The sequence below is a fragment of the Carassius auratus genome, chromosome 27 (genome assembly GCF_003368295.1).
Source record: "Carassius auratus strain Wakin chromosome 27, ASM336829v1, whole genome shotgun sequence".
In the NCBI taxonomy this organism is placed as follows: domain Eukaryota; kingdom Metazoa; phylum Chordata; class Actinopteri; order Cypriniformes; family Cyprinidae; genus Carassius; species Carassius auratus.
The window spans coordinates 8,720,519-8,732,966 of NC_039269.1; the positions used below are offsets into that span (position 1 = coordinate 8,720,519).

The window sequence follows — 12,448 nt, forward strand, 5'->3', positions numbered from 1 at the left end:
AAATCAACTTTGTCTCAGGCTTTTCCTCTAAAAAGCCTTTCTTTTTTTCTTTTTTCTTCTTTTATTTGTTCTGAGATACAAATATACCAAGACAAAGTAAGGGTATAGAGATGCATTTTAATTTGTAACCACATAATATTTTTATTTATTTGATTAATTCGTTCATGTTATTGATCCAAAATAAATACATAATATACTTCTCATTCATTTTTAAATTGAATTCGACATGAGTCAATAGTTGTCCTAAAGTAAGAGTTTAGAGCTGAATGTGGTAGAAATGTTCTTATTGTTAACTTTGGTGTCTTGGCGAATCTGAACACATTTTGAGATATTTTTGATATCTTTTCCTTTTTCATCAAGAATGTGGTGATATAAAAATTTGGTTTTATATTGAAATATTTGAGTTCATATTGATATCTACCCTGTATCTTGTATCTATTCTATTTATATCTAGTCTATATTTATTCTAGTATCTTGGCAGATCTGAGCACAAACATTATTGAGATATTTTTGGAAACTTTGGAAGAAATACACATGGGATTAACAGTTTAGAAATTGAAGATTTCATCAAGGCTTCAACTGATCTCGATTTAACTTCATTCAGATGTTAAGGGTTTCTCACGGGACATTGTTTTCCCTCTCCAGCACTGGCTGACAGAGTTGGAGATTTTTGCAATGCTTTTCGCTGCTGCCATCCATGACTACGAACACACCGGGACCACAAACAACTTCCACATCCAGACCAGGTAACAGTCCTGCACTGACAAACACACAACACCTCAACCGGCTGAAGCCAACGACTATCAGACATGACCTGGGACAAATGAGAAGAATGGGAATAAAACATTGGTCTGTGGGTCAGTTTGTCTACACTACTATTCAGTTTAGACTCAGTAAGGATTTTTTAAGGAAGTCTCTTATACAGTACAGTACTTCCCAAGGCTGCATTTATTTGTTCAAACGTGCAGTAAAAAAACTGGAATACCGTGAAATATTATTACAATTTACAACTGCTTGAATATGATTTAAACTGTATTTTATTCCTGTGGTCAAAACTGAATTTTCAGCTTCATTTCTCCAGTCTTCAGTGTCACATGATTCTTCAGAAATCATTCTAATATGCTGATTTGCTGCCAAGAAACATTTCTGATTATTATCAGTGTATGCTTTGTCAATATTTTTGGGGAAAGCATGATACATATTTCTAATTATTTGATAAACAGAAAGTACAAGAGCAGCATTTGAAACTGAAATCTTTTATATCATATAAATGTCGTTTCTGCCATTTTTTTTTTTGTATTTTTATTTTATTTGCTAAATTTTATATGTCCTTGCTGCATAATTTTTTTTTCTTTAGAAATGAGCAAATCAATATATATATATATATATATATATATATATATATATATATATATATATGTATGTATGTATGTATATATATATATATATATATATATATATATATATATATATATATATATAAATATATATATATATATAAATATTTCTGACCCCAAACTTTTGATTAATAGTACTGTATATTCAGACATAAAAACAATCTAATTAGCATTTTGCTTCTTCACCATTGTAATCAACAGTATTTGATTACACAGTATAAGAGAAACTAAATAATATCATAGACTTACACTCCTTTTGTCCAGTAAGCAAACACCTAGCAACACTTACAAAGCCCTTTGCAATTCACATGTTCTCCAGGTTAATATGAGTTTAAAACAGCACAATGCATAAATATACAATAATCTGAATCAAGCTAAAAGAGTCACACTGCAGGACACTGTGTCATCTCAACTGTTAGAGCAGATTGTGTGAGTTTACACTGATTCCTGCAGGTCGGACACAGCTATTCTATACAACGACCGCTCTGTGCTGGAGAGCCATCACGTCAGCGCGGCGTACCGACTGCTGCAGGACGACGACGAGATGAACATCCTGTACAACCTCTCCAAAGATGACTGGAGGTACAGCAGGACTTCACTTCCAGCACCTGACCATTTCCAGCATGGTCTCACTTCTTTTGTTTCCAGAGAACAGAAATAAATGCCAACTGACAATACATGTTCTCCAATTACAATACTGTGAATTGTAGTAACTGGGTACTTTTATATAGATAGATAGATAGATTCAAAAAGTTTGAAAAACTTTATTTGGATGTTTAATTTAGTGTATAATATGTAAAAGATAAGTTCTCAGAGTTGAAGAAACACCCTGCAGAAAATAATGAAAGAAGTGTTTTACCGTTCTATCTGCTATTCTCAACTAAACACTATAGAGAAAGAAAAGTCTGATAAAGTTTTACAGCAATACAGACTGAAACGATTCGTTTCTCATTCAGAAAGATACTATTATCCTCACACTTGAAGTGAAAGACGGTTATTTTCTGCTTGTGTTTTTAGAGAGCTGAGGGCGCTCGTGGTGGAGATGGTTTTGGCCACTGACATGTCCTGCCACTTCCAGCAGGTCAAAGCCATGAAGAATTTCCTCCAGCTGCCCGAGGGGTGAGAAACATCAGACATGCTTCACTGTTGTCTGCTGCTCCTGCCTCATCTGTGTCTCCCCAGAGCAAGAGTTTGCTCTTTCATAGCTGGAGAGAGATGTTTCTCAAGATGTTTCTTTTACTGTTCCTGTGGAGAAATAAAAATAGACAAATGATACATACAATGAAATAAAATGAACCCAGCTTAGAAATTATTTTATTGAGGAGTTCATATTGAGATCTTGTCTTTTGATTGCAGACTTCATTGCAAAATCTGAGCACAATTATCTCATGAAAAGATTACTGTGGTTTTTAATGCAGAGAAATGACACAAAAGCTCATTTTATTGTCATGTGTCAGAAAAACATATTAATCACCTATATTGGTCTTAATTTTTTTGTATATATATATATAAATGTCTTGAAGCTTCAAATTTAATTTCCTCTTAATCATCATTTATTTATTTATTTTTTTTTGCTTGAAATCTAGAAACAAATACTGAAGGAAACAAAATATAATGTCCCAATTAAAATATAATTATATTTTCAATAAATCAAAGAACATATTTGTTCGAATTTATGTATATATATTTTTCTTTGGTTCATTGGAAATGTTTATCCTTATCTACTAATAAACTGCATTTTATTTTGTTTATTTTGTACATTTGTCTGTTTAATTTGAATCTCTATTGTGAGATAAATCTTATTCAAATAAATGATGCTGGTTTTTGCGCTGTCTTAAATTGTAGTAATAAACACTGCTATCCCCATAATTAAATAACTTAAGTAAATAAAATCAGATTATATAGTGCTGAATTATATTAAATTATATTATATTATCTCTCTGTTTTAGTTTCATTGTCATGTGTTAGAGCAAACAGGTATTTATCAGTAAGATTGGTGTGTGTTTTCCTCAGAATTGACAAACCCAAGGCTCTGTCTCTGCTGTTACACACTGCTGACATCAGTCATCCAGCCAAGAACTGGGATCTCCACCATCGCTGGACTACATCACTGCTGGAGGAGTTTTTCCGACAGGTTCGACGCATTTTTGTACCTTAGATGTGTTCGACGAGTGTTTTATTGGTTGTACTGTATGTATGTGTGAGAAGAGCAAGGCACAATAAGATAAATCTCATCTCCTCCTATGTATTTTAATCCTCTCTCTTCCTGTTCTCTTCTGATTGCCCTTTTATCCAATCACACGTAAGCCTGCGCCAGGATTATCACAGGCTGCAGAAACGAGAGCATGTGAAGAAGCGTGTCATTCAAGCTTGTTTACACCTGATCATAAACCTCTGAAAATAACTGGCTTTCACAGCCCTATCGAATGCAGGTCCCAGAATTACGCTTTGGCACGATTATGTGACTTATCAGTGTGAATAGCACTTTGCTCTACTTTTAAATATCACTGCAATGTCACATATGCATGTATTCTGTATTATTACTCATTTCGCATATCTTGATTGTTCACATTTTGTTGTGTATTTGTATGAAACCTCACCAAATTATGTACGATTTATGCTTATAACTAGAAAAAACTATTTCCCAAAGGAGTAAGCAAAATATACTTAATTAAGGGGTTCAAGAGTGTGGCTTTGTTAGAATGGTCACGGATGAGCGATTTCCACGTAAAACTGATCGTGCAGAGCAAGCCATAATGCATAGAGACTTGAAACATGGAGGAATGGTAATACTCACACCATTCTCACACATACTCAAGCGTTGTAAACACGACGTGTGCCATATGTCGTGGTTTGTGTGTCATATGCATCAGACGTTTAGCCTGCGTTCCATGGGCGTGACGTCTGAGGCTAAGACTACCTACAGTGTGACCGAGGCTCATTCCAATTGGCCTGACAGGGGCGCTACAGCATTCGAAAGTATGAAATCACTCATAATTCCTCAACCGTAAGTCGCAGGCTCAAGTGTCTTATGTCTTTGGAATGCTTTGCTCCTGCTGGACAAACGCAAATTTTTCGAGTATTTTGCATTTTTTGCTAAACCTACTTTTGCAAACTAGTCCTAGATTTTACACTCGATCGGAACCAAACCATTTCAGAAAGATTCTCTGGAGAAAGATTCTCTCATCGTCACAAATGGATGACAAAACATTCGTAGGGGACAGGGCCACTTTTAGTAAAATGCCTGTAACTCCTGAACGGAATGAGATATCTTCGCCAAACTCAAGCTGAGGTCACAGGAAGAAGTTGTGGAGATTGGCCACTTGATGGCACTAAGAGAGGGAAGAAACATAAAAATGTCTAAAAACTAGGAAACCATGTCCTATCAACATGAAAATCACTGCGCACGGTCTTGGTCCAAAGTGCCACAAGTGTCTATGTGGACATTTACATATCTAAAAAAATAACATGGCCACCATTGGCTGATGAAGTTTGAGCACCTATTAGACAAGGTTAACAGAGGTCGATCGGAACGAAACTTTGTGGGCCTGTTCAACTCACGGCCCTAAAGGTCTGTGAGGAATTTGAAAGAAATCGGCCGCTGGGGGGGAGGTATCACATTTTTGGAGTTCGTAAATGATTGTACATTGCGTGTTTTTTTTGCACATACACGCGATATTTGAAAAACTTTGAAAATTGGAAAAACTAACACAGTGCAATTCTCTGGACTCTCTACGTTAATAATTAAAATTAACCCTTTGGGAAGCTATAATGGGGTCCTTTAGGAAAGGGTCCTATCCAAATATACCCTAAAACCTACAAAGGCTCAACAAAGACTCAAAACTGCACAAAACAAGCAGGTGATTCTAAACAAGCATGCACAGTTTCAGGGAGATTGGACCACTGCTGGTGCTATAACAATCATAAACAATATAAAAACATCATATTTCTGTGATAAATCATCTGGATTTGACTAAAATGCATTTTTAAAAATTGATTTAGGAGGTTACAGGCTTGCTAAATAATATATAATTTTCTTTATGTGCTTAAAATACCTTAAGTGCTTGAATCCTGGTAATCGCTGCTTGCAGCTATATTTTAAAATGTATTTTCAGAAAAGATGTAGATAAGTTTTTTTATTTTTTTATGGGAACAGATTTGAATAAATGTAGCTTTCCATAACTTGTTCACCAATGGATCCTCTGCACTGAATGGGTGCCGTCAGAATGAGAGTCCAAACAGCTGTTAAAAAAATCTAAATAATCCACAATTAATCCACACCACTCCAGTCCATCAATAAATGTCTTGTGAAGTGAAAAGCTGCATGTTTGTAAGAAACAAATTCATCCATCATTAAGGGGTTTTTAACTTCAAACTGTTGCTTCCAGCTGAAATATGAGCCCTCTATCCATAATATTGCTTCCTGCGGTGAAAAAAGTAATCTTGTCTGATTAGGAAAGAAATTTGTACATACAGATCAAGTACCTTTTACAAGCAAAAAACTGTTCTAAATAAAATATGATGTTTTGACATGATGATGAACTTTTTTCTGGAGGAAGTATTATTATGGATTATGAACTGAAACAAAAAGTGATAGTTTAAAGTAGAAAGTGCCTTAACAATGGATTAGTGTATTACAAACAGGCAGCTTACTTGTGGATAACTGTGATGTTTTTATCAGTGGTTTGAACTCTCATTCACTCCAGAGAATCCATATATTTAAATATAAATAAATAAAATGTAGGTATGTATGTATTGATTTTTTTTTGGTTGAATGTTATCGATTGTCAACACAGGCCCAATGCACCAATGGGCTCCTCCTGTTTCTGTAGCTTTGTTTAGTGAACAAAGGAAGGGAATTGCTTTCTCTGTATTACCTCCTGTTCTTACAGTACCCGTCATGTGTCTGTTTATCTGTTACTAAAGTGACTGTTATAAAGCACGTTCATAGCTCTATTCTCCATAGAGTGGGCTACAGAAATATGCTTTGATTGATTGATTGATTAGAGGACTGGAGCTATTCCTATGTGTGTCTAGTATTGTTTCAGCAGCTGAACACTCCAGGAGGCAGATCAATCATGACAGGCCCATCATAAAAGCATGATGGTTTATTTTAGTCTGCCTTCAAGAAATGTTTGTGAATATTTCATATGCAAAACAAATCTTTTTAAACCAGATCCAGTGTAGCAACTGTCCATTAGTTATGTCATTTCATAAACATTTAGCTGTGGCAGTAAACCTATATTAATAAATGTGCAATATATTAAAAAAATTGTCTGCTGATGATTCGGTGTAATGTATTGTTATAACAATGCAGCTGCATGATGTGTTTGTGTTTGCAGGGCGATAAGGAGGCAGAGCTTGGTCTACCTTTCTCACCTTTGTGCGACCGTAAATCCACCATGGTGGCTCAGTCCCAGATCGGTGCGTGACACAAACACACTCTGCGTGTGGAGAAAATTAAATTGCAATATTGCAATTGCGTAGTTGTGAATTGTGCTAAATTTTAAAACTCATATTAAAGGAATAGGTCACCTCAAAATGAAATTTTGCTGAAAATTAAGGTCATCCAAGATGTAGATGAGTTTGTTTCTTCATGGGAACAGATTAGGAGGAATTTAGCTTTACAGTATATCACTTGTTCAACAATGGATCCTCTGCAGTGAATGGGTGCCGTCAGAATGAGAGTCCAAACAGCTGATAAAAACATCACAGTAATCCACACCACTCCAGTCAAGTCCAACAATTAACATCTTTTGAAGTGAAAAGCTGCAGGTTAAGGGTTATGTGTGTTAATTGGTGAACTGGAGTGGAGTGGATTACTGTGATGGCATTCTGACGGCACCCATTCACTGCAGAGGATCCATTGGTCAGCAAGCAAATTTTCTCCAAATATGGTTCTGTAGAAGAAACATGGCTGAATTAATCCTGAGCTAATTTTTGGATAAACTATTCGAAACAGAAAAAAAGAGAGATTTCAGCTTTTAAGTTTGCAATAGTTGAAACACATAGCTTTCTTGAAGATCATACATTTGGGGATAATTTATTCAAATAGCTTCAAATCAAGCTCAGTGCAGAAAATAAGTCTTTTTTTCATAATTTCCCTCAGGTTTCATTGACTTCATCGTTGTTCCTACTTTTACGGTTCTGACGGACATGACCGAGAAGATCGTCACACCGCTCATCGAAGAGGCCACAAGTTCAGGCCTGGCAGGTTTGCGCAGGTCTGGAAGTCCGTCTTATGTTGTTTGCTTCTCCGGTACAGGAATAGAGATAATGAATGGACATGAACACAGACAAATTAGAGCTCAGGCCACTCTAATAATGCCTCGTGGCAAAGCTTGTCTTTGTATGGAATCCCAATTCAATAATGCTAATGCGGTCATGACTGCAAATCCAAGCTCAGATACCTCATTTCCATCGTTTAGAGACAAAGAGTGAATGTGAATCAATGAACTGCTGTTTCTTAGCCTTGTAATTCGGTAAAAAGTGATCCATCAGTTCGGACAGAATTCAGAGTAACACTCCTTTAGCTCGCAAGTTTCTTTGGATTTTCTAAATAGGAGTTTAATTGCTGCTGCTGACTGAGCATTAGAGCACCTTCTCTCTTTTCGTAGCAAATAACATCTTCTGCATACAAAGTGCTGAATTATATCCCTTCCATTTAGAATATGAAGTGAACTAAAACAGATCAAAGGTTCATAGAAAGGACAAAGCAGCAGCATATTGATAATCAACAGGGCAGGAAAACAACAGAACCGTATGGATAGTATTAAATAAAATGTATGCAGATGTGAAGATGTTACAGAAGCCTAGTGGATGTGATGTGATTGCTGCCGATGCATTTGTAATGCGATTTGTGTCCCCATCATCTCAAACAGTATTATTGCGGGAGATGCGAAGCGGAGCAGTGTGAACAGCTCTGGTTCTGATGGCAGTGGATCTCATAGCTGCTCGCTGCTCGCTGTGGACCTGAAGAACTTCAAGAGCATCTGGAACGAGGAGGTTTCTCTGAACAGAGACCGATGGAAGACACAGGCAGCTAAAGGTGTGAACAGAATGATCATTGAGCTGCAAATCAGAATGATTTCTGAAGGATCACGTGACACCAAAGACTGGATTAATGATGCTGAAAATGTGTAAATATATTTGAAGTTGAAAATAGTTATTTTAAATTTTAATACAATCTTACTTATATATATAAAAATCATTTTTGATTAAATAAATGCAGCCTTGGTGAGCAGAAGAGGCTTACAAAAAATCTTACTGAAACAAACTTTTCAATAGTAGTGTAATAAATTAGTATAAATTAAAACTGTAAATGTGAATTTGTTTCTTATTGATCTGAAAAATCTTTTAGTGTAAAAGCTTCTGCTTGAGATTGACAAATATATTAATTTTGCCTATGCATGCATTTCTATACATGACTAACATTTTAATAAATTAAAAAAACAAAATGTTTGAATGGATGGAGTTGGATTGTCCATGATGCATGTAAACTCCTTGAATAATGTTTAAAAATCCTAGGATGCACCTTGTGAATCGGGGAGTGAAAGTGGTGAGATGAGAAGCACAAATTGAAGTATGGGAATTATTTCGTAGTTTGATGACTTAAACTGCTAAAATAGCACTGTACAGGACATCAGGACATCCAAAGTACATCCAAAACAGTACATCTAAAGTTTTGTACATTTGATGCATTCTGAGTAAGCAAATAAGGAATAATGCACTTCCTGCTGTGTCTGCTATCAGAGACGGAGGAGAAGGCCAAACGAGAGCAGGAGGAACAGCAGGAGGCAGCAGCAGAAAACCAGGAGTGCAAAAAAGACCCAGAGATGTCGGGACCAAAGAAAGACAAGGGGGGAGAGGACGACCCGGAGCCAGGGGGGGTAAATGGACCCCCAGAAGAAAGTCCCAATGATGAATCAAATAACGAAGAGGCACATCAGAAATTACAGAATGGTATTGTGTTCAATGGTATAACTCAGGTGTAACTTTTAGTATTGACTGCCCTCTGGTGGATAATTAGAGTAAAAAGATATATTTGTTTAAAAAAAAGTCACTTTAGAAATAGAAGGTCAATTAGTCCATTGTTTTAATTTGGTATGCATATTGTTACTCAGTGTATCCTGAGAATATGCATACTTGTGCACAGTACTTGTCAATATATATAGGGGAAGGGGAAGAGAGAGGGGGGCGGGATCAGGAAAGGTCAGCAAGCTGGGACTCGAACTCGGGAAGCTGTTTTTTTTTTTTAAGTAGTCAAAGTAGTATTGTATTATTCCATTTTGAAAATGTTTTACTGTAGTGCTACAGTGTGTGTGGTGATGTCTGTTCATCTCTAATAATCTGATGTCTGTAAACAGGAGAAGTGTCTGAAGAGGCAGAATCACCAGCAGATGAAGACAAGAGAAGACTCGATGGTAAACACACACCTTTATTCTGTAAGAGAGACTTCTGTTGCTTTATTACATGCTGTAGCTACTTGCAGTGACACTAACAACATACTGTATTAGACAATTCATGTCTGAATGTTAATGCATCAAATAAAAATAAAATATATATAAAAACAAGTGGAATTTTTAAAGAAAGATAGACAAACATTTTACAAAAATAAGTTTGGGGTCAGCAAAAAAAAAAAAAAAAAAAAAAAAAAAAAAATGCATTAAAGTGACAGTAAAGATTTATATTTCAGGTAAATGCTGCTTTTTTTAAATTTTATATTAAACATATATATAAAACAGTTCTTTTAAATTGTAATAATATTGCACAATAATGACTATTTTTATAGTATTTTTCATCAAATAAATGCAGCGCTGGTGAGCATAAGAGTCTTCTATTATATTTATAAAACTGTACCGACCCCAAATTTGTGAATGTTTAGGTCATATAGGACTGTTTGGACACTTGTGTGAATTTGTGGGGAACAAGATGTATACATCCACTAAAAATCACCAAAACACCAATTTTGACAACCGACATTTAACAAAAGACATTGAGATTTAAAAAATGTTTGTGCAGGAGCATCCAAGACATGCAGTTACTTGATAATACAGTGACATTCAGGGATTTTTCAGTATAACTTTTTTGCTTTTTCCCCATGTCTGATGCTGTCTTCTGCTGATCTAAATGTCTTCAATTTGCTTTTAACAGAAAGTGCAAATGCCTAGAGTGACTTCCAGTGGTGTCTGGAGACACAGAGCAGTGAACTTGCCATCAGGACAGAGCTCAGTTCTGAAGGTCCATGGCGCCCTCTAGAGGAAACGGTTAATGCTTACATCACTTTTTGTTCGGCCTCTATCCCAATCTCCAGACTTTCTTAAGATTGATCTATCTGAATGAGGAAGGACAAAACAGACGACAGACGACAGCTGCTTTTGTCTGGTCTGTTTTATTTACAGAACCAGATTTCCTTCCCAAACCTTTAAAGTCCAATGGTTGCATCCACTTAGAAAAGCATGCAGCAGCTTAACGCAAGGATTCTTATTAAAACCTCCATTTCAAATACTTTCTAGTTTCTCCGCATTTGAGCAGCCTTGCAGACGGACTGCTTGATGTGTGTGTGTGTGTAAATCTGAAACTGTGATTTATATCTAAATGTACATGCACATATAAACTGTAAATAACTAATCTTAGCAGCAGTTGCACCTGTGAACAATATTCGGCTTTTGACAACAGCGATGTTGTGTTCAGCTGTTTTAAATGCGCTCTTCCTGACATAGACTGATGCATTTCAGCAAACATGCTCTGATGTAATATCTGCCTCCGACACATGTTTGTTCACCTCATCTGCTAATAGAGGTTACGTATATCAAACCTTGAATATGTATATGTATTACTATTGTAAATTACTGTCTGCATTTAGATCAGAGCTTTTATAACTTACGAAGCCGTACAAAGTTGGCAGTATTTCCTTTTTCTTGTGTGCGGCTGTGGAGTAGAAAATGCCTGATTCAACCTAAGATTTTTTCTTCTCTCGCTTACCTTCGGATGCCTTTCTTCATGTAGTCTTTCTGAAAAAGGAATGTCTTCTACAGAAACACACAAACTAGCAGTCACCGTAGAAGATGTTAGTCTTATAACTGCCCATATAGTAGTGTGTAAGTCATAGCCATATCACTGTGCTCGCTCCGCAATACCTGGATATTACGCCGTATGTCATTTGTACTGGTTTCCTGGAGGTTTGTGACAAGCTTTTCTCTGTCCTTTGAGCAGGTCATCTCAAGAAACCTGAAGAGAACATGTCCAGGTCATGTATCACCCTGAAATCAAACATGATCAGATAGGAAATGACATTTTTGCATGACGAAAGGAACCCAGTTTTTAGGACTATAAAGAATGTGGAATACAATGATTGCATTAGATAAATGAGCATAAATTGAAGGCCATAAAAAAACACACACACTGTTCAAAGGTTCTGGGTCAGTACATTTTTTTTTATATAATATAAGTTTCTTGCTGCATTTGTGTGATGAACAATGCAGTAAAAACAGTAATATTGTGAATTTTTTTAGTTTTCTATTTTAGTGTTTTTTTTTAATTAATTTATTCCTGTGATGTGCAGCTGATTTTCAGCATAATTACTTCAGTCTGCAGTGTCACATGATCCCTCAGAAATCAGTCAAAAATCATATTTAATTGAAAACACAATCTTTGTAACATTAATGTCTTTACTGTCACATGATCAATTTAATGCATTTATTATATATATATATATATTTTTTTTTTTGCCAATTGGAAAATGTGGTTTATTGTCATAAAATATGCTTCATAACCCAAAATATAGCTTCTGATTTATTTTGATGTCAGGGTTAAATGTGACCTGTATATATGTTCTTGACAGCTTTCCCGAGGTTCAATCAATTTTTTATTCAGCATTCAGGAACTAGTCTGTTAACTGAAACATTTAACTCGGTTCTTTTTGTTTCTTCTGTGGTTTCTCTGAATGAGTGAGTCTGAGATGGGATGTGTGACTGGATAAACGTATGCATTCACAGCGATGATGTGTTTCGTTGTCTGAGTAAAGTTGAGCTTCTGCATTGTATTTTATT

The 12,448-nt window shown here is 35.8% G+C and overlaps 1 protein-coding gene across 3 annotated transcripts in view; it reads left to right on the forward strand.

The window, feature by feature from the left end:
• LOC113045355 (calcium/calmodulin-dependent 3',5'-cyclic nucleotide phosphodiesterase 1C-like) overlaps positions 1–11,912 on the forward strand; it is a 63,863-nt gene extending 51,951 nt beyond the window's left edge. For 2 of the 3 annotated variants that reach the window (XM_026205693.1, XM_026205694.1), the window contains exons 9-18: positions 646–746; positions 1,851–1,979; positions 2,415–2,516; positions 3,411–3,531; positions 6,740–6,821; positions 7,507–7,621; positions 8,279–8,445; positions 9,150–9,359; positions 9,764–9,820; positions 10,551–11,912. In XM_026205693.1, the coding sequence (XP_026061478.1) occupies positions 646–746; positions 1,851–1,979; positions 2,415–2,516; positions 3,411–3,531; positions 6,740–6,821; positions 7,507–7,621; positions 8,279–8,445; positions 9,150–9,359; positions 9,764–9,820; positions 10,551–10,567 (1,101 nt within the window). In that variant the 3' untranslated portion in view covers positions 10,568–11,912. The remainder of the gene's footprint in view (positions 1–645; positions 747–1,850; positions 1,980–2,414; positions 2,517–3,410; positions 3,532–6,739; positions 6,822–7,506; positions 7,622–8,278; positions 8,446–9,149; positions 9,360–9,763; positions 9,821–10,550) is intronic. The other variant, XM_026205695.1, reaches the window with a different exon arrangement.
• Positions 11,913–12,448: the final 536 nt, after the last annotated feature.